General features: G+C 44.3%; 1 protein-coding gene across 1 annotated transcript in view; it reads right to left on the bottom strand.

Annotated features, from left to right (window-relative positions):
• whrnb (whirlin b) overlaps window positions 1-26,959 on the bottom strand; it is a 132,815-nt gene that overhangs the window by 28,230 nt on the left and 77,626 nt on the right. The window contains exons 4-10 of the mRNA XM_077241844.1: window positions 24,628-24,836; window positions 15,676-15,715; window positions 7,417-7,586; window positions 7,235-7,325; window positions 6,396-6,613; window positions 4,199-4,331; window positions 2,041-2,161 (exon numbers count right to left, since the gene is read on the bottom strand). Coding sequence (XP_077097959.1) covers window positions 2,041-2,161; window positions 4,199-4,331; window positions 6,396-6,613; window positions 7,235-7,325; window positions 7,417-7,586; window positions 15,676-15,715; window positions 24,628-24,836 — 982 coding nt within the window. The remainder of the gene's footprint in view (window positions 1-2,040; window positions 2,162-4,198; window positions 4,332-6,395; window positions 6,614-7,234; window positions 7,326-7,416; window positions 7,587-15,675; window positions 15,716-24,627; window positions 24,837-26,959) is intronic.

Raw genomic sequence — 26,959 nt, 5'->3', positions numbered from 1 at the left:
CCTTTTGAACCTATCGAAGAAGTTCCCGAGAAGTTTCTCACTTTTAAGACTATCTTTTTGCTTGCTATCTCTTCACTAAAAAGAATCGGAGATTTGCAGGCTCTGTCGGTTTCACCCTCGTGCCTGGAATTTGCACCTGGCATGGTTAAAGCTTTTCTGCATCCTAGACCAGGTTACGTTCCTAAGGTTCCTACTAATATTGTTAGACCTACGGTTCTGCAGGCTTTCTGTCCTCCTCCATTTATGTCATCGGACCAGGAGAAACTTAATTCACTCTGCCCTGTTAGGGCATTAGACGCTTATGTCCACAGAGCTGCCCTGTGGAGGAAATCAGAACAACTTTTTGTATGTTTCGGGCCACCCAGGAAAGGGTGTCCGGCGTCTAAACAGAGAATGAGCAAGTGGGTGGTTGAGGCTATCTCACTTGCTTATGAGTCGGCTGGCCAGCCTTCACCTTTGGTTGTCCGAGCTCACTCTACCAGGAGTATGGCTGCTTCTAAAGCTCTTTTGTCGGGGGTTTCCCTGAGTGATGTTTGTGATGCGGCTGGATGGTCTTCACCGCATACTTTTATTAAGTTCTATGACCTAGACTTAAGCTCTACCCCTGGGGCACAGGTGCTCTCGTCCTCTGTGCGCTAGTCTCACATGACGGTCATTTGGTCCTATGGCGACGTGGGTATTCGCGTTCCCGCAGCGTTTGACGCAGCTCGAAGTTCCCTTGAAAGGGAACGTCTCGGTTACGTATGTAACCCTAGTTCCCTGATAGGGAACGAGACGCTGCGTCGCTCCGCCATACTCCCGGCACTCCCGTTAGCGCTTCCTTCAAGCCTATCAGAAGCTAATGCGCTTGTGTTTTTGGGGTGCTTTATAGTTTCCTGGTCGATGACGTCACCCGCCTATGACGTTTCATCTCTCCATTGGGCTGATTCCATACGTGCTTCATGACGCACAACGCAGGGGCGTTCCCGCAGCGTTTGACGCAGCGTCTCGTTCCCTATCAGGGAACTAGGGTTACATATGTAACCGAGACGTTTTTCTTGTTTATGAGTTTCCCCAGGTGTTTCTGATTAGCCACGCTCCCTTGTTATTTTCTTAAGCTTGTTTGCCTGTGTATTTAAGCCCTGTGTCTAGTTCAATCTTTGTGAGTTATTAACTTTGTTTGTTGGTTGTTCTGTTCCCTAGTCCTTTACCTTAGTCTAGTCTGTAATTTGTTAAGTTTTGAGTTTATTTAATAAATACCTATTGTATGTGGATCCTGCTTCCTACTGTGCTTCAACCTATCGTTACAAAAGAACTCATCAAGATTGAACGGTATAGTGTACGTGCCATTAAAGTGACATAAAATAAAAAGGGAAAGAAAGAGAAAGATCAGGGAATGAGAATGAGACAGACGAGAAGAGAGAGGTTTGCTCTGACAAGCACTGTGCTTTGCTTGTGAAATCAATACTTTTTTGTATTTAGTTGCATCTGTCATTGAGTGCTTTCATTTGAAGAAAAATAGGAATGTCTTTCCCTTCCTCATGGATTTCCTATTCTCTTTCTCTACTCACACATTATCAATGGTACAAACTTCTTCAGGCCAATTCATGATCAGACTCCAAATATTCAGTATGAAATATGTATGGCTGTAACACAGACAGCTTAATTATTTGAATTATCACGTCTTTTGCCTCTTTTCAGTGTTCTACAAAGTGCTATTTTTCATTCTGCTGCCATCAGAAAGTACATGTCTTCCTTCCTCACCTCACACCATGGGCAACCTCACATTATAAAGTTCACTTTCGAGAGCGGTAACTACATTGTGTAGCAACGCTGCGGGAACTCCTCCCTTCTCCACTTTTGTTGAAATCTTATGGGCCAACGCCAGCTTGGAATATCTGGCCAATTGTCGCGAAGTATGCAAATACTGACAGGCTCGCGGGCAGTATAAAATGTACGGATGCGACAATTGCGTCAGAATTTCTTTCTTCACGCTGAAATTGTGGAAGCTGCACCAGGAGGACTAGTGATCTTTTTCTCTAGGGATCCGATGGCTTCAACTTGCCAGATCGACCTCCACGACGAACAGGAGTTCTGCGTCGGCTGCCTGGGCCTCACCCATGCCGAGGCAGCCTTCACGGACTCCACGTGCGCCCACTGTGCTGAGCTGCCGGCGCACACCCTAAGAACCAGAAGGGAAATGGTTCGTGCTATAACATGGACGAGGCCCACTGCCGCCAGCAAGCTTGAAGGCGAAGATGACGACGGGGCCTCGAGCCGTCGTCATACCTCACCTGTCCTCTTCGCTGACGCAAACTTTGGGTCCATGGGTTTTATGAGCATCCTTAACAGGCATCCCTAGCTGACCTGAAGGACGCGGACTGCAAGACCCTCCAGTCACTCCCTCCGGCCTCTTTGGTGATGAAGTGGAGTCAGTCAAAGAGTGTTTCTCCGAGACGCTTAAGCGTGCAAAAGCAAGGAGCCTGATAGGTGGAACTAGACCAATGAGACATCATCCCTGACCCTATCAAAATTGCATATACAAACGCAATGAAAGCAAAGATTGCACTGATCCAGGGCAGACAATACAATAAGCTCTCAAGAATGAAAGTAAACAGAGTGTCAACAGCATTAGCGGTAACAACTGTATTAAACACTAGTAGCCATATACACAGTCAATAGCATAGCGGTAACCACTGTGTACAACTAGAACAGTTCTACAGTACTAGAACAGTACACAACTAGAACAGTACAACTAGAACAGTAAGGAATTCAACTCATCGAAAGCACTAGAGATGCCACAGACGGTACATCCAGCTTCAGTACAAATCTGGCGAAGCTGTTCTGAGAAGACCAGTCAGCAGAAAAACATAAATCCTTGAAGACATACCTCTAGACCAGGCCCACGAAGAGGCAACAGCCCTCGTCGAATGAGCTCATATGTTAGGGGGGGGACAACCTTCCACTGGTTGTCCCCTGTAAGCCAGCACGACAGCGTCCACATTCCAGTGAGAAAGTCTCTATTTTGAGACAGTTGATATCTTTCCCTTAGTACAGCAACCAAACCACACGAAAAGCTGGCCCGACTAAAGGAAGGCGGCCACGTGATTCACAAACATCCGCAAAGCCCTAACATGGCAAACAGCGCTCTGAGTGTCAGCGTCACGCGAGAATGACAGCTCAGCAGATAAGTGGGCGGAGAAACATCCTGTGCTGTATGCACGTATCTCTGCCGGAGAGTAACACTGCAGTCGCTGGTCCGAAACGGATATGTGTGTAAAATGTGCTTAGCTGAAGCAAGGGCATGGAGCAGAGCTGTTTTATTTATTTATTTATTTTTCAGGGAGAGCTCCTTATTAGCATTTGAAACCAAGAGCTCGAAAGGCGGTAGAGAATGAGCCCTCAAAACTAGAGCTAGATCCCACGGCGGCACTGAAGGCAGCTATGAAGGACATAATCTCCTCGCTCCCCTGAGAATCTGACCACCAGAGCATGCCTTCTGATCGATTGCCCGTAACCAGGGAACGAAACGAAGCAGTAACGGCCATGTATTCCTTCACTGTGGGTGCACTCACATTATTTTCCAGTCTGTGCTGCAAGAAGCGCCAAACATCCGACACGGGGGGAACCACCGGGTCAACGTCAGTATCCTGCCACCATTTACACCAATCACAGAATAGAACAACAGCCAATACCGTCGCTCCTCTGGGAGTGCTCACAGCTGATAGGCAGCGCCAGGCAAATGAGCTGCTTAGCTGAAGTACACCAGAATTGCATATCAGCTAGAATCTTAGGCTGTACTGAACAATATAGAGCAGCATAACAGCATAAACACATATCAATATGTACATAAGCACAGCGTCAGCGGCCGTAGCGGCAACGACTGCGCAAACCTGTAGTCAAGACTTAAGACTAGGAGATAATTGAGAATAATCACTCACCGAAAGCACTGTTCTGTGTAGATCAGTCGGTTGAAAAGCATACAACCCTAAAGACGCGCCGACATGGCCCATGAAGAGGCGATAGACCTCGACGAGTGAGCTCACATGTTAAGGGGGGGTCTTTCCTCCTGAATGTACGCTAGTGAAGTGCTCAGTTGATGGGTCTCGGGTCAAGTGAGTATCAGACGGAGTCCTTCATCCCTCTTGGGCACCACGAAATAGCGTCTGTGCACTTCCATTCTCAAAACGGCCTCGACCCCGTAATAGCAAAAACCCACGTGAGTGCGCACCGGCAGGTCGGCGCAGTTCACGCCCGTGGAGTGCAAGAAGGCCGCCTTGGTGTGGGCCAGGCCCAGGCAGGCAGCGCAGTACTGGTAGCTGTGGGGCGGGTCAATGGGGCCCACACAAATCCTGCAAAGGTTAGCCATCGGATGCAAGGAAGAAAAGGTAACTAGTATTCAGGTACAACTTCAACGATGACAGCATGAAGAATGAGATTCTGACGCAATTGTCCCGCCCATGCATTTTATATTGCCCGCGAGCCTGTCAGTATTTGTATACTTTGCGACAATTGACTGTCGAACGACAGGTGAACTGAATGATTAATCAAGGGAACAAAATAGAAACTACATGGTAACATGGTACATGGTAACATGGTAGTTTTTTGTTTGTTCTGTTTACATTTCTTTTGTTTTTTGTTTTGGATGTTGTGTGTCTTATTGAGTACGACATACAAACACTTTTGGACATTGGTTCGGCAATCGAACACCGAATACCGGACTTTCATTTCTTCAGTGATGCCCCGCTGTTTACCAACACGGCAGCGGAGCCCTTTGTCTGGGCAGCTCGGCCGCGGAAACGTAGCCGGAGAAGAGGAAGAAGAGCCGGCGTTCTCGTCAGAGAAAGACGGTGCGCAAATCGACCCCCGCTTCCCAGTATTCTGCTAGCAAACGTTCAGTCTCTAGACAACAAGCTCTGTGAGCTGAGAGCGCGGATCTCTTTCCAACGGGAGACGAGGGACTGCTGCATTACCTGCCTTACAGAAACTTGGATGTCTGCTGAGATTCCAGACTCGGCCAAACCGCAGGGTTCTCAGTGTATCGAGCGGACAGAGTTAAAGACCTCTCAGGTAAAAGCAGAGGTGGGGGTGTATGTTTTATGATCAACAAATCCTGGTGTGATTAAGGAACCCCGGGCACTAAAGGAACTGTATGGGGAAATAAGCGAGCAGGAAACCGCGCACCCTGAGGCCGCGTTCATTATGTCCGGGGACTTTAACAAAGCCAACTTCAAGAAAATAGCACCTAAATACCACCAACACATAAACTTTAACACACGAGGGGACCGGGTTTTGGATCATTGCTACTCCCCTTTCCGGGATGGCTACAAATCCCTCCCCCGCCCACCTTTTGGCAAATCGGATCACTCTTCCGTTCTCCTGCCCGCTTACAGGCAGAAACTGAAACAGGGAACACCCGCCCTCAGAACAATCCAGTGCTGGTTGGACCAATCAGACTCTATGCTTCAGGACTGTTTTGATCACGCGGATTGGGAGATGTTCCGGTCGGCCTCTGATGACGACATCGAGGTTTACGCTGATAGCGTAACATGTTTCATCAGGAAGGACGTAGAAGACGTTGTTCTGACCAAAACAATACGGATTTACCCGAACCAGAAACCATGGATTAATAGCACTGTTCGTGCAGAACTCAATGCGCGGACCTCCGCTTTTAACTCCGGGAATGCGGAGGAGCAAAAACAAGCAAGTTATGCCCTCCGAAAAACTATCAGAGCAGCAAAACGCCAATACAGGGACAAGATGGAAGGACAGTTCAACACCACCGACTCTAGAAGCATGTGGAAGGGAATTAATAGCATTACGGACTACAAAGGAAACATAAACTCCACAGTGAACAACACTGCCTCTCTCCCAGATGAGCTAAACACTTTTTATGCTCGATTTGAGGGAACTAACACCCCCCTCGCGGAGAGAGTTCTCGCGGCTGAAGCTACAGAGGTTAGAACACTCTCCGTATCTGTAGCGGATGTAACCCGATCTTTCCGACGGGTGAACATCCATAAAGCCGCGGGTCCAGACAGTATTCCGGGCCGCGCATCAGAAAGTGTGCAAACCAACTAGCTGGTGTTTTTACATACATTTTCAATCGGTCCCTCTCCTTGTCTGTAGTCCCCACATGCTTCAAAACATCCATCATTGTACCTGTACCGAAGCAAACTAATATCACCTGCTTAAATGACTGGCGTCCTGTTGCTCTGACCCCCATCATCAGTAAATGCTTTGAGAGACTAGTCAGAGGTTACATCTGCTCTGTTCTACCTCCCTCACTGGACCCACTGCAGTTTGCATACCGCAATAACCGCTCCACTGATGATGCTATTGCATCTACAATACACACTGCTCTCTCCCACCTGGAAAAGAGGAACACATATGTAAGTATGCTGTTTGTAGACTACAGCTCAGCATTCAACACCATATTGCCCTTCTTGCTTGATGTGAAACTCCGGGCTCTGGGCTTAAACAGCTTGCTGTGCAGCTGGATCCTGGACTTCCTGTGAAACAGACGCCAGGTGGTTAGAATAGGCAGCAACATCTCCTCATCACTGACCCTCAACACTGGAGCCCCACAGGGCTGTGTTCTTAGCCCACTCTTGTACTCCTTGTACACAAATGACTGCGAGGCAACTCACAGCTCCAATACCATCATCAAGTTTGCTGATGATACAACGGTCGTAGGTCTGATCACCGACAACGATGAAACGGCCTACAGAGAGGAGGTGCTCACTCTGACACACTGGTGTCAGAAGAACAACCTCTCCCTCAACATTAGCAAAACCAAGGAGCTAGTGGTCGACTTCAGGAAGAACGACAGAGAACACAGCCCCATCACCATCAATGGAGCACCAGTGGAGAGAGTCAGCAGCTTCAAGTTCCTCGGTGTCCACATCACAGAGGAAATCACATGGTCCGTCCACACTGAGGCCGTTGTGAAGAAGGCTCATCAGCGCCTCTTCTTCCTGAGACGGCTGAGGAAGTTTGGAATGAACCGTCACATCCTCACACAGTTCTACACCAGCACCGTCGAGAGCATACTGACTGGCTGCATCACTGCCTGGTATGGCAATTCTACCAGCCGTAACCGCAAAGCCTTGCGAAGAGTGGTGCGCACTGCCAGTCGTATCATCGGAGGTGAGCTTCCCTCCCTCCAGGATATTTATGCCAGGCGGTGTGTGAAGAAAGCTCGGAGGATCATCAGGCTCAAAACGGCATCGACCCCGTAATAGCAAAAACCCACTTGAGTGCGCACCGGCAGGTCGGCGCAGTTCACGCCCGTGGAGTCCAAGGAGGCCGCCTCGGCGTGGGCCAGGCCCAGCCAGTGAAACGGCCTAGAGAGAGGAGGTGCTCACTCTGACACACTGGTGTCAGAAGAACAACATCTCCCTCAACATTAGCAAAACCAATGAGCTAGTGGTCGACTTCAGGAAGAACGACAGAGAACACAGCCCCATCACCATCAATGGAGCACCAGTGGAGAGAGTCAGCAGCTTCAAGTTCCTCGTGTCCACATCACAGAGAAACTCACATGGTCCGTCCACACTGAGGCCGTTGTGAAGAAGGCTCATCAGCGCCTCTTCTTCCTGAGACAGCTGAGGAAGTTTGGAATGAACCGTCACATCCTCACACAGTTCTACACCAGCACCGTCGAGAGCATACTGACTGGCTGAATCACTGCCTGGTATGGCGATTCTACCAGCCGTAACCGCAAAGCCTTGGGAAGAGTGGTGCGCACTGCCAGTCGTATCATCGGAGGTGAGCTTCCCTCCCTCCAGGATATTTATACTAGGCGGTGTGTGAAGAAAGCTCGGAGGATCATCAGAGACTCTCTAGCCACCCGAGCCATGGGCTGCTCTCACTGATACCATCAGGCAGGCGGTACCGCAGCATCAGGACACACACCAGCCGACTCTAGACAGCCTCTTTCCAAAAGCAATTAGATTTCTAAACTCTTGATCCCTCATGATCAATAGCCATAAACAGTCTAACTGTCAACACAGCACAACATAACCTACTGCATATTACATAATGTATATATATATATATATATATATATATATATATATATATATATATATATATATTTCCACCTTACGTGTATCTATTGTATGTATAAATACCTCTTTTTGTATTTTTGTATATTGTATATTGTTGTATATTGTAATTTGTTGTATATTGTATATTGTACATTGTATATTATTTATTGTTCTGTTAGTGTATATGGTACTGTGAGTAATTGTGCGCACATTAGATGTGTAATCTATGTAAATCTGATGTTTGCTGTAATTGTTTACGTCACATCGTGTCATGACTGCTATGTTTCTCGGAACTGCACCTAAGAATTTCACCCACTGTTGCACTTGTGTATATGGTTGTGTGACAATAAAAGGATTTGATTGATTTGAACTAGGTCAAATGACAGGAAACTCAAGCAAACAGGAACAAATCACAATGAAACTAAAGCAAAACAGAGCATACATGTTACACAATTCAGAATATTAGAATGATTTCTGAAGGATCATGTGACACTAAAGACTGGATTAACGGCTGTTGAAAATTCAGCTTTACCATAAAATAAATAACATTTTAAAATACATTAAAATAAAAAATAGTAATTTGAGTTTGTAATAATATTTCACAATATCCCTGTTTTCACTGTATTTTTGATCAAATAAATGCAGCTTTGGTGAGTATAAAACATTTGACTGACTGACTCCAAACTTTTGAATGGTAGTGTAGATATACTGTATAGAATTTCCTTTAACTTTCTTTTCTTTTCTTTTTTTAAATAAATCATTCAAAGAAACATTTGGTAAATTATCAAACAATCACATTTAGGGTGATTTATGCACATCTTATATATAATGAGGCCGAGTGTCCAGAAATCCAAAGTTTGAATTGCACTCAAGGGAAATGATATAATTTGCAATAAAACCCTTATAGCTTGAAGAAATAGATTTTCAAAAGCCATATTTTAAACATTTATATCAACCAACAACAAAAAAATCTCATCTTACGTGAAGGTTTCATTTGGCAAGCTGCTTTGCACTTTATCTCAGAGAGCCTAGACTGAAGATGCCAGGAGTCCCATCCATCCCTCATTACTGCCCTCATTCCTGGATATTGCTGATCCACAGCCCTGATCACTAAAACTGTCCCTTGGCGTTCCACTGTGCCAGCCTTAATCAATAACTCAGGATAAGACGGCCTCTGCCAAATTAACTCTGTAGTTTAAATGCACATACCTGTGCATAAGCACCCTACTGACAGACTCGTCCCCCACAACAAACACACATTAGCAGTCTCAGTTCCACCAAGGACTATTGCTGAACTGAGAAATATCTAGCTATTCTTTAAGTAAAAATAGACATTGTGATTTACAGGAATTGTACATTGCGATAGCGATGACTATGGATGACTGTGTTGATTAAAATTAATTATGATTAGCTAGATCCTCTCTGTCATGATAATGTGATGAATTATGTTAGACAATCAAACAATCTATAAAAATATGTGGGAGTGACACAAACAAAGAAAGAGATGCTGTAAAACACTGTGTTAATTCCTAAAGAAACAGTTCACTCAAATTTCACTCAAATATGTTTATTACTCACATACACTCACTCCAGGTCAGTATGAATTTTTTTTTAAACAATATTTTTTTATGCGCACCAAGGCACAATTTATTTTGATCAAAAAAGTAATATTGTGAAATATGTTTCAGATTTAAAATAACGGTTTTCTATTTTAATGTTTTTTTAAAAGGTAATTTATTCCTGTGATGGCAAAGCTGATTTTTTTAGCATCCTTACTCCAGTAATGCAGTAACTCCAGTGTCACATAATCCTTCAGAAATCATTCTAATATTCTGATTTGCTACTCAAGAAACATTTCTTATTATTATCAATGTTGAAAACAGTTTTGCTGCTTATTATTTTTTTTTGGAAACCACAATATTTTTTTTGGATTCTTTGATTAATAGAAATATTTATTTGATCTATCTATCTATCAATCAATCAATCAATCAATCAATCAATCAATCAATCTATCTATCTATCTATCTATCTATCTATCTATCTATCTATCTATCTATCTATCTATCTATCTATCTATCTATCTATCTATCTATCTATCTATCTGTCTATCTATCTATCTATCTATCTTTTTGTTTTTGTATACTTTTTCTTGTGTTGTAATTTGCAGGATTGGATTAGCATGCTCCACTCCAACACTTATATTGAATAAAGTGGCAAGGATATTCTTTAAAATTAACCTTTTTTAATCCATTAAAGAAAAAAAAGTCATACAGGCTCATATAAACTAGATAGTTCTCTGAAATTTAACACTACACATTGTGCTCTGTGTAGGCTTTAGATTTGAGAGGAAAAAAGGCAACTCCAATAAATCAAAACAAGTCTTTTTTCCATAATATGTACATCATAAAGAAATTAGTCAACAGTAAACCTACTGACGCAGACAGGGAGGGGGGACTTGCACGTCGTGTAAACAATAGTGTTCAACCAGGTGCATTTTGAGTGACCTACATAAGTCCTATTGAAGTGGTTTGCTCAGGCTTGTTGAAGCTCTGATTCTTCAGGCTACACATGATGGACAGCTTGTATTGTATCTGTTTCGTGAAGCCTTCTAGAAGGACACGGCCCTCTTCGCTTGCCCGCTGAATGATGGAAGACTCGGGTTCATTCCAACAAAATAAAAGCATGCCAGTCCTGAGGCACAGGAGACAGGGAGGGCAGCGGGCAGCCCAGCCTAAAGCAGTTTGTTTGGGACTGAGAGGGGTTATTTACGTACGACCGAAGCTAAACAAACTGCTTAAGGTTACTGAGTCAAAACACAATTTGAATCCAGAAAACAGAGAAAAGATCTGATTGTCTCAGAACCCATCTTTCCTCTTTTGTCCTTTAAGTTAAGTTTTTATGCCCTAGGAAAGGATGTAATGTCACTTCCCTAACTCCACAATTTGAATACAACGAAGGATGACTATGTTGCCTTTTTAGCACAAGGATTAACAACAAATTAGCAAATAAATGATCGCTTAATTTATGTTTCAGCATTGATCGATGCATCTATTTTCCTGTCCTCATTCAAATGTAATTGTGTTAGCCTAAAGCAGCTCTGACTGTAATCGTCTGAGTTAAAATGAATTAGTATTCCTCCTCTCCAATCCACAATAATGATCTAGCTAATTACTGTGAGAGGAAACACAGTGGCTGCTCTGAATAAATCGATGGCTTCATTTGAAAAAAGTTTTTAATCTACATTTATCTGAAAAACATCATGGCCCGTATTCCTAAATAATCTAAGAATCCTTTTAGAAAACTCTTAATTTAGCTTAAAAACTTTTATGTAGGAGTCTTAGCTTAAGAGCGATTCGGGACTGGTCTGAGAGCAACTCTGAGTAATGAAAAGACAAAAACTTTTATCTTAGTGAGGAGGCGGGTCTGACCCCGTTGCTATGTATGACACAATCTTTTGAAGACTGTGATTGGTTGGTTGTCCAAGAAGGAAAAAAAGAGTGATTAGGGTCTATTCTAAGCCTTCACTTTGAAATTACATGCGTAATTTTTCCTATTTGACCATTCTCATACACACACACACATTATATTTGTGTATATAAATCCTTTTTTTTATTTACCATACTGTTAATTTCCTATAAGGTATTTGATTGGATTAGAATGATAAAAATTGTTCCACTGTCTATTTAAGTGGTGGTTTGAATGTTGGTTTTACTGTAGCAAACATGGAATAAAAAACAAGAAGGACAATAAAGCTCAACTCGACAGAGGAACAGTGTTTACTGTGAGCCCAGTTAGTGGATGAACACAAGGCCATCCTTAAAGGAAAATCAGGCCGGGTGTCACAGCACAGAAGCAGACGTGGGAGCTTATAGCGGTTAATAATAAATTATTTACGGTTCATTCCCCCTCCTTGTGCGGAAGCCTTCTATATTCATAAATGCATTTTTTTGAGCCTGCAATGTGGGAATGTCCAGTGGAAACTAAATGAACTGCGACACAATAAGAGGAAACGTGCTGTAAAATCGGTCACAAACATGATCCCTGCACGATCTAATCTATAGTGTCTTGTTAACTCACTGTCATCTATTGTCTGCATTTCTTCTCCCTCTTCATCTTTCTGCCATTTTCTCCTCTGCTAAAGAAACTCTTAAGCCTCTTAAAAGTCCTCGTCCGTGCTCTTAACAATTTTGACCTTAAGACCTCTTTTAAGGGTTAAGATGCTTTCTGAATTACTTTTTTCTTTACTAGGATTTTTTCTTTAATTTTAGGAGTAAACGCCCACATTTCTAAGAATTTTCTTAGAATTTTGTCACTAGGAGCTACTTTTTGCATTAAGATTCTTTAGGAATACGGGCCCATGTGTTTAAAAACATAGTTATAAGTGTGTAAACGATTCAGAGTTGTGGCTCAAGCCTCGTTCAGACTGTCAGTTCAAATAAGATTTTTGTGCTTATTCGATTGGAATCCGATCATATTTAGCAACTGTGAATGGCAAAAAAATCAGATGAAATGCACTTTTTACAAATCAGGTTATATGTGGTTTGAAATCCTATTAAAAACATATTTCTGAAAATCCGCTTCTGTCTGACCATTCTAATCGGATTTTGCGTGGTTTATGTCACTTTTTCACGCCACGTAAAATGTAAACATGTGAGACGTTTTGTAGGAAACATGCTGCAAGTCACTGCAGAAACAAGCTTGTGTTGTTGAGTCAGTTGAGCAGAAAATTACAATACAATGGAGACCGGCGGGGATGACACCAAGGAAAAAAGCAGCGCATACCAGCCTTCTAAGTTTCTGCCGCTGTGTCAGAAGACGTAGTAGTCCAGTGCGGCGGTTACATATTGTCATGATGTAAATAAAACAACATCTGTATTGCAAACCCCTCCATGTTGCTGTTTGATGTTTTTTACGTATGCCATACCAACGCAATGTCATTGCCATAGAAACCAAAGCAGATATTCTGGAAAATGAAAGAGCGCCACCTGCACACGAATCAGATCAGGGGCCGTATTCACAACACATTTTAAGGCTAAAAGTAGCTCCTAACTGGCGAATTTAGGAGCAACTCCTAAAAATAATGGGCGTGTCACTCGTAACTTTAGGACTCCTAATTTTTTTGACTAAGAGTAATTCACGACGCATTTTAGCCCTAAAAGTAGCACCTAAGTCTGGGACAGCTTAAAAGAAGTCGAGAGGACTCCTAACTCACTAAGACCTATTCACAAACCGCTTTTTGTGGCATTTCACGTTGCGATGTTTTGAAATGCGTATGCGGCGGCTACAGGAGCTTCCAATCACGAGGGAACAATTTTGCATTGTAGGCATAACTAGGGATGCAACAACGCCACCAACAACAACCAAAACTACTCACTGCATGTAAACTAATTGTAACATTTCATTGTGAATCAAATTAAAATGTTCTTCTCTTTGCAAACGTAGGCAGAGGCATATAGTGACAGATTAATTCAATAATGTTGCAAAGATATTGCATCAATCCATATGTTTCATTAGGCTACTAGGCTATTTTTTTTTCCTTATTCTTTATTCATTTAGGCTATTTATTCAGTTATTCATCATCTTCCGTCCTTCGCACTACTTGTGTAGCGCACGCATTCTCAGACCTGTCACCTGTCACTCATCATCATAGGGGAGGTGTTTGGAATCATTCCCGCGTTACAATCATCAGCCAATCAAGGTGGTCACTTCAGTCAAGCTCGTGCATGAGTAATGACGTCATCCATAGCAACGAAGACTCACTCTTAGTTTAGGAGTTGTCATTTTTCTTTACTAAGAGTAGGTCTGAAAGGCGTTGTGAATAACTTTTAAGAGAAAACTCCTAGCTAAAATATTTTAGTGCGATTTAGGAGCACTCCTAGTGGTAAGATAAAATGCTTTGTGAATACGGCCCCTGAACAGTTGCGATACACTGTGTGGACAGTCAATAATTTAGATCAGATTCCAATCGGACACACAATAATCGGATTTGGACAGACAGTGTGAACATAGCCTTAGTGGTTAGTGCAGGTGCTTGGGATAAGACTTATGATCTGGTTTAGTTGGTATTGACCATGAATGTGAGTAAATGATAAAAAATGTTTTGGGGGGGGGGGGGGGGGGGTGAACTATCCCTTTAAAGCCAATTAACAGGGTCCCCATAACCAAGGTATTTTCATGAGGATTATTAAAAAAAACACTGCACAATTCTTAATTCTAGCCAATTAAATATTTTACATCTGAGCACAAATAGAACACTTCTTTATACATTTTCCTAGATTTCTTCCAATATTTTACTAATTGATTTAATTTATTTATTGTATCAATTTATGAATAACTACATTTATTAAGAAAGCCTGCCGCCTAGTAATGCAAGTTTAAGATTTCCCTGATATTTCAGGCTTTCCATGACCATGGGATCCCCGAAAAAGACAGCAAAGTTTGAGAAATCACCTTCCTCCACAGCATAAAGTAATATGTACAACTATAAGCTTAATATGACTGTGAAAAAACAATTTCTTCGTTTATTGCTGTTAAACACTGTGTGAGTGGGGCTGTATTTCGAGGTCTCTTGACTAACGCTTCTATTTCTCTGCTACCGATAATGGCTCAATCCTCTATATATTTATAATACTACTTCAGTGAAGATCCGTCTCAATCCTGTAGGTCACCTTGCACATTAATGGGTCTCAGAATTCCTGCACTCGTGCCAAAGTCCTCTGACAGGACTTGGAATGTGCGGAATGGGGAGTGGAATTAAAAAAAGTGTTACAAGAGAAGGTAAAAACACACAAGCTCCTGCCATCAAACTTCATAATCATTTCCAGTAAAGGAAGACATTCACTTCAAACGCTCATTTTTGGGATGGAAGATTGAACTAAATAAGTGACAATCATTCAAAAAATGGCATATGCTGTAATTTCCCTGTCGCCTTGTCTTCCACCGGGTCCTCTAACCATTCTTTAGTCACCCTGGATAAAATATAACACCAACCATGTGGATAAACATCATGTGTGCTCCACAGCTCAGGGAAGGCCACACAAACCCTAAGAGAGCTTTGATTTGCCCAGCAGGATGCAAGTGTCCGTCCCTGTCTCTGAGCAGATGAGACTGGTGCTTCACACAATGAGAGCAGTCTAATGTCTCCCAGCTCAGAGCTGTCCTTTGCACTCAGTAATGGAGTGATGCATGTGTATGCGTTAGACAGACATCACAGCCTTACAGTTGTGCAAAGACAATCCATTAACAACCATCAGATAAAATCTCTAAAAGACAATAAACCATGCAATGTGGGGAGATGGGACACACTGTTAGCATAGACACAAAGTACATACACCCTTTTTTTGCTATAGTGTGTTTGCTCTGAGATAGCAGTGTTTATTCAATTTGCACACTAAAAAAGCTTGATTGCTTTGATCTCTGGATAGACTGCAAAAGAATATGATGTCAAGCCAATATAGTCATATTTTCAATATCACACTGACCTTAATGTTAGCTTTTTGTATTTCTATTTCTTAGACTCATTACTTGGAAATAAAACCATAAAATGGCATGCGGTTAGACATATTAAAGAGACAATTAACCCTGGGCCTTCAAATGAAATCTAAACAGTTAGAATTCAAAAATGTTAGTGCATTTTGTACCTCACCTTTCCTGAACTTCCTGCTCCGACATCAGCAGATAGAACACTGTGAAAAGAAGAGAGATTTCGAGTATGGAATGGATACATTTGAAAGTGCATAAACAGACATATTTTATTATTACAAAGCTTTCTGCAGTACTTGATTCTAATTAGGAAATATCAATGAGTAATTAAGTAGTCAAAATTGAACTGTTGTCCATTGCATCACCATTTCATATCTCTCGTATCACTCCATGGTTACTCTTTTCTTAATTGTAACCATATTGTGAATCAACAAGGTTAATAAAAATTAGTGAGCAGAAAAAATTAACTTGGATTGCAGATTATTAATTCATATTGTAATATTGGTAGTGGTACATTGTCATATTGTTGCTAAGCAGGTTGTTTTTCTATTATAATTGACTATTTTTATTAGCTTTATGACCAGTAAAATAATAAAATCATTTCAAATCAATATTTAATGTAAAGAAATGTATTTGGCAAGTACCTTATAACAAGTGGGATACTTCACATTAAGGTACTGATCACCATGAATGGGTTTATTTTGTGATGACCGACGGGCTATACATTGCAGTATTTGAGTTTCATATCATGCAGTGCCCTTGTTATGAGCAGATAGGAAGGAAAATCCGGACAACAGTGATCAAAATGCAGTTTTACTCAGATTTTAGAAGACAAGATTAATGAAGCGTGGAACTAAAAGGCACCTTGCCGGATTTCCAGGGGAGCACTTTAGAAATGAGCACACCCTCCAGAGATCCCAATCAGGCCATTTCCATTTGGGCCATTGAGAGAGCAAGAGAGACGAGATCCCTGGTGTGAGTCATATAGCTACTGTCATCCCAGAAGCATACATAAACTTCAACCATCACTGCCTAGGGCACGTCATCTAACAATAGCGTCTATATCTAGCTTTAAAATAATCTCACTGCTATATTTAGATTCCCTCTTTCAATCCCAAAGTCTGTATGACTGGACTCACTGACCTGAGTATAATTTAGTAAAGGAGCGACACCACAGCCGAATTTCAGTGGAAAGCTGAATATTGCATAAAGTGGAGCTATTACAGTAATGGAAAGAAATTAATTAATTTCCACATAATTGTCTAAATTACAAGATCATTAAATGGTGTGTTACCTTCCTCAGCTTTCTTACACTCCGAACCGTAGTTGAGAGCGAACTGACATCAATATAACAACTCGGCTCGTTGCAGGTAACTTGCGTCTAGTGGTCCGGGCTAACAGAGCTGAAACACGCAGTGAGTCGTCGGTTGATTGCAACAATGAACTCGACTTTTTTACTCACAGCGGTACACATTCACGGGCATACAAGGCACTTTTCTTTCTAGCATTCAACTGGAGCATAGCCTGCATCATTATGTTCGCACCGTAAACTTAAGACTGCATTTTCTCCGCCTCCGCTATACTTTTTGTTTACACTCCCATCATCCACCTGCCCCACTACGTCACACATACTCATTTTTCCCCACAAACCTTAAAGGGGAAGCAGAGATGACAACTGGAGTGATTAAACCTTTAACATATCTCCAGTATCATTACCCTGTACACAGGAAAATATTAATTAGACAGTGATCAAACAAACATCCCCAACCATGACCCCTTGTTTCCACAGTCCTTGAAGGGCTCTCCTCCAGTGGAAAGTTAAGGTGAAAAAAGGAAATGTCCATAAAACGTCCATTAAAGCATATCGCATACTCCTTCGTTTGTACATGTAAGCAAATGTCCTGAACATGACACTTATACGTACATTCCCTGAGAAAAATGTGACCATTAGTTTAACTATTAAACTCCACGTTAGCATAAAGTTACTCTAGATTGCAGGATTTTGAGTGCAAAAATAGTGCAAAATATTCTGTTAAACAAATTAACAAACTCCCCCTTTTTTTTTTTACATCATGTTTTTTTTTTCACACCCATACTCAAAGTGCTTAGCAGTAAACATACCCAGGATGCTATAACAAAACTATGCAGCCCACTAGTATCCAAATTACCGACTGTTGATAATAAACAATTATATTTAACCCATACCAACTTCACATTTAAGCTCAACATAGTCAAGTTACTTTGGTAATAATACAATACTGGAACTCTTTTGCTTAGACAATACAGGAACTCTTTTGGTTTGACAACACAGGAACTCTTTTGGTTTGACAACACAGGAACTCTTTTGGTTTGAGGAGGGCAGCGATCCGCCTACACCCAACCTCAAACAGATATGCTCAGTGAACAATCCAATCACCAAACATGTTAGGAGCTCTGCGGACCCTCCGGGGTCGACGCAGAGGGGTGGAGTTCAAAAGAGGGCGAGTAGCTTGTCCCCCGGCCTCATGCAGGGTCCCAGCTTCATCCAGTGAAGGCCCAGCAGTGCGGCAAGGAAGCTGGCTGCTCCTCGGTGAAACTGCCAATGATGGTGGTAAAGAGAAAAGACCTGAAAGGGACCCCACCAAAGGGTCTTCAGTCTCTGGTGATGTGCCCCAAAGGTCAAGGGGACTGATTTCCGAGGAGCTGGTGTCTGACAACAGGGGTAGCGCCTCCACTGGTGTCCACATTTCAGCCTCTTGAAAAACCCAGCTGTTGTCCAGTGTTGTCCTTGAGTGGTAAGCTTTAAGTTTGTCGTGACGAACGACTTTCATCTTCGTTCTCGGGCCCCTTTTAATTCTGTAGACCAAATCGTCCAGCACACCCACCACGAAGTACGGACCCTCGTATGAAGGCAGGAACTTTCGCACTTTATTCTTTACTCTTTTTGTTCCTTTAACCAGGCACCATACTGCATCACCGACTTTGTGTTGGACTCTGCAAACATTCTTGTCGTACTGTCGTTTGGCACGCTCAACAGATTTTCCCAGTGCCTCCCGGGCCAACTGGTGAGATAGCTCGAGCCGTTCCCTTAGCTGTACAACATAGGACGATGGGGTAGTAGCGTTGCCTGTGTCAGGTGGCAGCCCCGCAACAAGATCCACCGGCTCTGTAATTTCCCGTCCGAACAACATCATGTTAGGCGTCAGGCCCGTGGAGCTGTGTTTGGTTGCACGGTAAGCCATGACCGCATAGGGGGTCATAATGTCCCAGTCCCAATGACATCGTTCTGCTGTGGTGGCTAGGATTTTCTGCAGGGTGGCATTGAAACGCTCCACTTGGCCATCGGCGAAACGGCGTGGTCTGTGTCTTGTCGATTCCCAGCAGCACACACATGCCCTGGAACACAGCTGACTCGAAATTGGTACCTTGGTCACTGTGTAAGCACTGTGGAGCTCCGTACCTACACACCCATTCGGAAACAATCTTTTCAGCCACTGTCGTTGCTTGTTCGTTGGGAACGGGATAGACTTCCGCCCATTTGCTGAAGTAGTCCTGTACCACTATTATGTAGCGGTTGCGCCTTTCGGTTTCATTTAATGGTCCCATTAAATCAACTGCAATCCGTTTGAAGGGGGCACCAACTCGCACTGTGCCCATGGTGGCTTGAGGTGTTTTCTTAGGACAGGCTTTAGCAGCACAGCTGGTGCAAGTGCGACACCACAGAGTGACGTCATCCCTCATATTGTACCAGTAGTACCGGGCCTTGAGACGTGCAAGGGTCCTCTCTCCTCCAAAATGGCCACCGACTGGGCCATCGTGCAATTGTTCTATCACTGAGGTGCGGTACTCTCGAGGCAGCAGGATCTGTGGATAGAACACCCTTCCATCCGTGCAGTAAAATTTCCTTAGCAAAACTCCCTCTTTCTGGTAGAGCCTTTTCCACTGCGACCAGAAGGCTTTGGTGGCAGGGCTGTAGGGTGCTCTGTCAACCCAGGGTGGCCTGCACCTCCCCTCGTCCAGCCACTTCTTCACTGGTGCTATCCCTGGATCAGCTTCTTGTGCACTTATTAACTGCTCTCGGGTCCAACCACCGAACAAGTTAACTTGGCCTGGCTCACTCACCCTGTAGACATTTGCACGAAACGAAGAGCCAGCCTGATTGTCACTAGAAGCGTCCACTACCCCCACTGGCGGTTGCTCTGCAGGAGATTCCCCAGCATCCTCTGAAACTGGACTCTCGGCCATGTTGCACTGAATCCCTTTGTGCTGGGGCTGGTTACTGAGGCTAGGCTCTGGCACTGTGCATGGGCACGACGTCCCGCAGGGTCTTCTGGAGAGTGCGTCCGCATTTTGGTGTTGTCTCCCTGGACGATGGATCACCTGGAAGTCTTACTCTGCCAGTTTTCCCAGCCAGCGAGCAAGCTGGCCCTCAGGCTCCCTCATCCGAGTCAACCAGCGTAGGCTGCTGTGGTCAGTCCGTATGATGAATGATCTCCCTAGCAGGTACTGCCGGAAATGAGAGGTGAAATCGACAACTGCCAGAAGTTCTCGTCTGGGTGTTCAGTAGTTTTGCTCTGTGGCTGACAATCTCCTACTCCCATAGGCGAGTACTCTCTCCTCACCTCCTCGCACTTGGGAGAGGACGGCTCCAATTCCGCAGTCACTGGCGTCTGTGTCAAGGAGCAACTGGCCACTGTCGAGGGGATAACCCAACACGGGTGCTGACGTCAGCCGGCTTTTCAGCTGTTCAAACGCCTCCTGGCACTCGCCCGTCCAGTTAAAGCGTGCATACTTTTTCGTCAGTTCATGGAGAGGCTTGGCAATGGAGGCGAAATCTTTGACGAAGCGTCGGTAATATGACGCCAGGCCGACAAACTGACGCACTTCAGATACGTTTTGGGGTGCGGGCCACCCAGCCACCTTTTGGATCTTTTTGGGGTCGGTGGCGACACCGTTGGCGGAGACGATGTGCCCCAAGTAAGCTACTTGCTCTCTGAACAGGACACACTTGGAAGGTTTAAGTTTCAGATTAGCTGCGCGTAGTCTGTCGAACACTTGACTGAGCCGCTCCAACATTTCGGTTCCGTCCCGCCCCAGGACAATGATGTCATCGAGATAGACCAAACAGGTCTCCCACTGCAGCCCGGCCAGGACACGGTCCATGAGCCTTTGGAATGTGGCCGGTGCGTTGCACAGTCCGAAAGGCATCACATTCCACTCAAACAAACCCTTACGGGTGCAGAAAGCAGCGGCCTTTCGGGCTCTCGGTGTCATTTCCACCTGCCAGTACCCTGATGTTAAATCAAGCGTGCTGAAGTACCTGGCAGTGGACAGTGTGTCTAAGGTGTCCTGGATGCGGGGTAGTGGATAAGCATCCTTTATAGTTCTCTCATTCAGGGGCCTGTAGTCGACACATAACCGAAACGTCTGATCCTTCTTTCTCACCATGACGATTGGTGCAGCCCAGCTGCTGCTGCTGGGTCGGGCCACACCAGTGTCCAGGCTCTGCTGCACCTGCTGGTCTGCTACAGTCTGTTTTTCCCTAGCCATCCGGCGCGGTTGCTGTTTCACAGGCGGCCCAGGGGTGGTGAAAATATCATGCTGCACAAGGCCAGTACGTCCAAGGTCAGTGGGCCCCGTAGAGAAGACGTCACTGTAAGACTGTAGCAGGCGGGCCAACTTCACCGGTCGTCCTCGGGCAGACTAGCACAGCTCTCACTATACAAGACCTGCAGGTGACTGGGTAAAGAAACACAGACAGAGTTAATAGGTTCAGGGGCCGGTGAGGCCAGAGGCAGCTGGGTCTCCACCTTCCTCACCACCATAGCTGGCTGTAGAATCCCTGCCACGGCACCTCTCTTCAATGTGACAGGTAAGGCACCAAGGTTGAAAACTCTGATGGGAACATTGGTGGACCACTGCGCCTGTACGATGATGTGAGCCACTAGAACGTGGTGCTTTTCTATGAAACCCCTGGTTGGGCTCAGCATCAGGTCTCCCTCAGTAGCATGGCGCAGGTGGGCGGTGCCAGGCACTACATACTCACACCCCGACTCCAACACTGTTGTGCGGGCAACTCTGACAATGTGCACCCGGGGCTGATGGCTTTGGTTAAAACAAGGTACCTTTTCTCCGAAGAGGGTTATCTCACGGCGACCATAGTCGAGCTGGGCACTTGTCTGATGTAAGAAAGGGTGCCCCAGGATAACCTTGGTGTCCTCTGCGGTGTCGGCCATGATAAAGTTCACATTGGTAGCCCTGCTCCCAACTTGCACCGGTAGGTTGACCTCCCCCAGCACTGCCAGACCACTGGGCCCAATGCCCTGCAGGACCTGTGCGACAGATGGCTCTATTTGGGGTCTGGACTCTACGGGAATAGAGTTAAAGAAATGGAGAGGCAACACATTCCTCCGAGCACCAGAGTCAAGCAGAGCACACATTTCCAGTCCATATATCAATATTTTAACACACATTTCATCTCCTTGACACGCCGTACAGGTGACCACTATACCTGTGTCAGGTGCTGTGTTCTTGTTGACTGTCCTTGCTGATTGGCCTCGCTGTCTGGGTCGACGGGGAGAAGGGCAATTTCTCTGGATGTGCCCCAGACCAGAGCAGTTGTGGCATTGCACATCCCCCATTGGCGTTTTGACATTTATGTCCCTCTTCTGGCGCCACTGCTGATTAAATCTTGGAGCCCTCTCTGGCGAGTCGATGGACCAAACAGTTACCCCCACTGGCTCTTCACCAGCTGGCCTGCTGTTATTTTCGCGTACTACGGTGGCCCTGGCTCTCTGATTTGCAAGACCACGTTGGCCAGGCTTCATGAACTGTGTGACTGTTCTGGCGGCCCTCTTGGTGGTCTCGTAGCTGTGTGCGATGTCATATGCTCTGGCTAGGGTGCGCGGCTGCTTCTCCAGTAGTTTCTGCACCACCTCAGCGTCGACCAGGGCGTTGGTGAAAACCTCCACACTGAAGACGTCCTGCTCCAGCTCTGTACGGTCAGCATACACAATGGACACTTTCTCGTAAATGTCATCCCTTAATAGGTGCAGGGGTTCGTTCGGCCCCCTAACCCTCTGCCTCAGTTCAATGCCGATGGCGGCCGCATGGTCGGACCGCGGCCCGTAGGCGGTCTCTATTTCAGCCACAATTCGCCGGTAGCTCCAACGGTCAGACCTGGGATTTTTATGGACGATAGCTCCAGCCGCGCCAGTCAGGCCGAATCTCAGTTGAACCGCCATCGTCGTTTCTGACCAATGGTTTGCCCGCGCACAGCTTTCAAACCGGTGAAGAAAGTCTTTCCACGAACCTGTTCCATCAAAATGGCCTGGCTTTAATATTGGAATTCTCTCTTGATATCCATAATGTTCATCATCATTAATGTCCATTATTTATGCACCTGGCACCGTGTGTGATGACCGTGGGCCCGATTTGGCCCTTTCCACAGCTGACTGACCACATTGGTATTGATCGCGGTGTGGGACATAGTTATCATTATACCTTATCACTTCACAACGTCCTGCGGCCCGGGCCACGCAGGGTGGAAAAGGTGTCGAAGTGAACTGGGAAGGCAATGCGTGGGTCTTGGAAAAAAGGTTTTGTACTGCACAGTTCACAGAAGTGAACGGGTTAGCTAGTTGATTAGCGGCACGTCGGGCAACCGTTGGGCCGGGGCTATTTTTCAGACCGTGCGGTAAAACTGCAACGGGGCTGGCCGTCATATGCGTTGAACAGTCACAATTTTGCTGATAAAAGTACATGGACTCACCATCTGTTTTATTCTGTGGTTCCACGGGCATTAGGAACGGGTTAGTCACCCGTGATGGCGGTGGTGTGGGGGGCAAAACTAGGTTGAACGGCAGCATCCGGCCATAAACAATCTCTTCGTCCGCGGCTAGCGTTTGCTCCGTGCCAGCCGCGAAGGGGTTAGTGCTGTCAACATATTGGCCATCCCTGTGATTAATTTTGTCTATATCAGTGTCTCTTATATCCGTTAAAAATGGGTTTGTGCTTACGTTAGTGGTTTCCATCTCGACAGGCCTCTTCATCCACGCGCTAGCTTTAGCTCTAGCCCCGAGTGTCGTCATTCTGCGTCCGACGAAACTTTTCAAGCCCCCAGTGTTACCTTCCTCAGCTTTCTTACACTCCGAACCGTAGTTGAGAGCGAACTGACATCAATATAACAACTCGGCTCGTTGCAGGTAACTTGCGTCTAGTGGTCCGGGCTAACAGAGCTGAAACACGCAGTGAGTCGTCGGATGATTGCAACAATGAACTCGGCTTTATTACTCACAGCGGTACACATTCACGGGCATACAAGGCACTTTTCTTTCTAGCATTCAACTGGAGCATAGCCTGCATCATTATGTTCGCACCGTAAACTTAAGACTGCATTTTCTCCGCCTCCGCTATACTTTTTGTTTACACTCCCATCATCCACCTGCCCCACTACGTCACACATACGCATTTTTCCCCACAAACCTTAAAGGGGAAGCAGAGATGACAACAGGTGTTAGCTCAAATAATTTTATTTAATAGTCTCCATCCTAGTGAGACTCCATTTAAGTCATGGGAGGAAATGGGTACAATCCTGAGAAAACTCTAGTAATCTCTCATGCGTTTCTTCTAGAGTTTCAGAAGAGCTCTCAACAATCTCCGTACACTCTGAGACTTTATTAAAAAATCTGAGACAAAATGAATCAAACATTTCTATTAAAATTCCTCCAAAACGGCATTACAGTGTCTGGTCTATGGTATCTATGGCTTCCAATTTTATAGCTGTATACTCTCACTGTAGGTCAACAATTGTCTCATTTATGTCTGTTTTTATCTCTCTTGAGGAATCTTGGGAGACACATCTGAGGCAAAGTTTATACCATAAGTAAGCGAGTGGCTCTGTGGCTCTATCAAAGCATTGCACTTTTTTCAGCCCGACACAGCAACAATAGTCAATGGTTTGAGTTAGCAATTCCATTTACAATTCAATTTTGGTGGCATATTAAATTACGTACTTCAGCTTTAAATGAATCACAAATGAAACCTCAATTAACTCTCTTAAGCTCCAAAGATGAGATATGGAAGAGAAAAACTCTGTCCAATAAAATTTGATGGAAAAAATATAATGAAGCTTCACCTCTGGGTGTTGCTATTGGCTGAGCTCTCAGCAATCTGTGCACTAGGGATCCATTTGGTCTCATCCACCACAGTGCGTGCATGAGGCAGCCGTCCCACGTCCTTTATGGTCATCAGCATGTGGCTGGAATTCTTCAAAATCTGCACGGCCTCATCATGACAAATGCTCCGGAAACTACGTCCATTGACCTCCAGAATCTGATCCCCTACCTACAAAGATGGAAAAAGAGAGAGACTTCAGAGATGTAACACTCCAGATGAGACAAAATGAAATGAATGCAACAATGCCTGGCACACCAGTGCAGAGCCCACGCACCACAGGAACCTGTTTGAAAGAGCTGACAGCAAAATCACACATAGTTATTTCAATTAAGCCTTATAAATGCTAAACAAGTCATCCTTTCAGCATGATTTGACCATGAAATAATTTAATCTGTATCGCCATAGCAATTGTTGTTTTAAAATGTGGCAGGTAGACAGTCATTTATGAATATCCTCTGTCTCTTTGCCAAATTCCCTCAGTAACAGACTGACAGAGGAAGTGAGGGAGTGGACAATGGAGATATAGAGAAGACGCATTGACTGGAAATTATTCAGTTACAAGCCACAGATAAAAGAGCTCAATCTGCTCTCATTAAATCTACTCGGCCATAGCAGATTAGTGATGTTCTGCAAATCAATGTAATGAACATCATTCATGAAAAACTCTCTGAACAGTTCATCACAGTGGGGAAACAATCAATGACTATCCACTATTGTTTTACTGTGCTGGCATAATGCTAGATACCTTCCTTGCTCTAAATCTCTTCACATTTCAATGTCTCACTTCATAAATTCATTAGTTTACCAAAAAGTTGAAATTACTTCTTGAAATTATGGTAGCACTTTGTTTTACAGTCCTGTTTCGCATGAACATACTATGTACTTATATTGTATGACACTAACTAGGTACTAACCCTGAACCTACCCCTAAACCTTAACTTAACCCATGTAGTTACCTTACACTACTCATTACTTTTGTGGTAAGAACACTGTAAGTACATTGAAAGTGCACATACTGTAAAATGAAGTGTTACCGAAATTATTCACTCTCCCTCATATCTTTCCAAACCTATTTGCTGTTATTTTTTGTAGCTTTTCAGAGATTGACAGATGTGGTCATTATAAACGGTTGTTATATGGGGGGGATGTCAAACCTTTGGAAATGTCAACATTTTCATAGGTGCACTATTTCTCATAGCGTGACAAAGTTCTGCACTGATATACTGTACAGGAGAGGCTGGAATAAATTGGTAGCCTGGTTCTACCAGACTCTCGTACATTACATTTGTACAGAGAGTCTGGCACCGCTCCATTGACAAGCGTTAACTTCCTTGTAGGCGGGTATTCTATTGAAGTCTAAAACTATTGAATCTGCCCAGAGTCACTCTATCTGCCATAACCAATCGCTAACGTTTGGTCGTGACATATGTCTTTTCCCGAACCCCGTGGGAGGATGGCCATAAACACAAAACTAAGCAAAGATTGTTCTTGCTCCGGCTTTAACTTCTTGATATTCGGCAGCGTTGCCACAACGGACCGAATGGCTTCGCTCGCATCTTTCTTATTTTGAACTACAACTCAAAATAACGCACGAGTCGACATCAACGTCATCGTTCTCAGCCACTCCCTCTGTTCGCTGATTGGCCCGGTAAAAAATTGATCGGAGAAAACCAAAGTCTACAGCGCAATCCCAGACGTAGTACTGAAGGAAAATGAAATTGAGCGGAAGTGCGTAGGAGGGCGGAGCCAGGCTAATAAATTGGGTGTATGTAGGCTAGAATATATACTCCTCCAGCCTCTGCAACATTACACCAGTTTTTCCACCACTCTGCTGTCCTTCCATCCCATTTCAGGTATAAAACAAGCACTAAACAGTAATTTTGTAACCGTTTAGTGAAAATTTTGTTTTTCTGGAGTCTGTTGTTTTACAGAGAGAGCGAGAGCGAGAGAGAGAGAGAGAGAGAGAGAGAGAGAGAGAGAGAGAGAGAGAGAGATCCAGGATATTTACAGTTTGGAGGTAGAGTGCAAACCAGTGTTTAAACTGGGAGTAGGTTGTCGTCTTCTGACATTTTAGGGACACTCCATAAGAAGAAAAAAATGACCTTGGAGAGTCTTTTTCCTTTTACTGTAAAAAAACAACAAAAAAAACAATTCCTAATTATTGCCTAATTTATTTTTGGTTTGCCCAACATGTCTTCCATATCTGGTGAAAACTTAATTTTCTCCTTTTGTTCTCCTAGGCAAAGAAGAAATAATAAAGAGAATTTAGTTATTGATGTGTGTCTGTTTCT

This window comes from Siphateles boraxobius, unplaced genomic scaffold, assembly GCF_051911475.1.
Source record: "Siphateles boraxobius isolate OS27281-9 unplaced genomic scaffold, OSU_SipBor_1 24, whole genome shotgun sequence".
NCBI lineage: Eukaryota > Metazoa > Chordata > Actinopteri > Cypriniformes > Leuciscidae > Siphateles > Siphateles boraxobius.
Note: the sequence above shows the minus strand (reverse complement) of the source record. Positions and strands in the feature narration are given on the sequence as shown.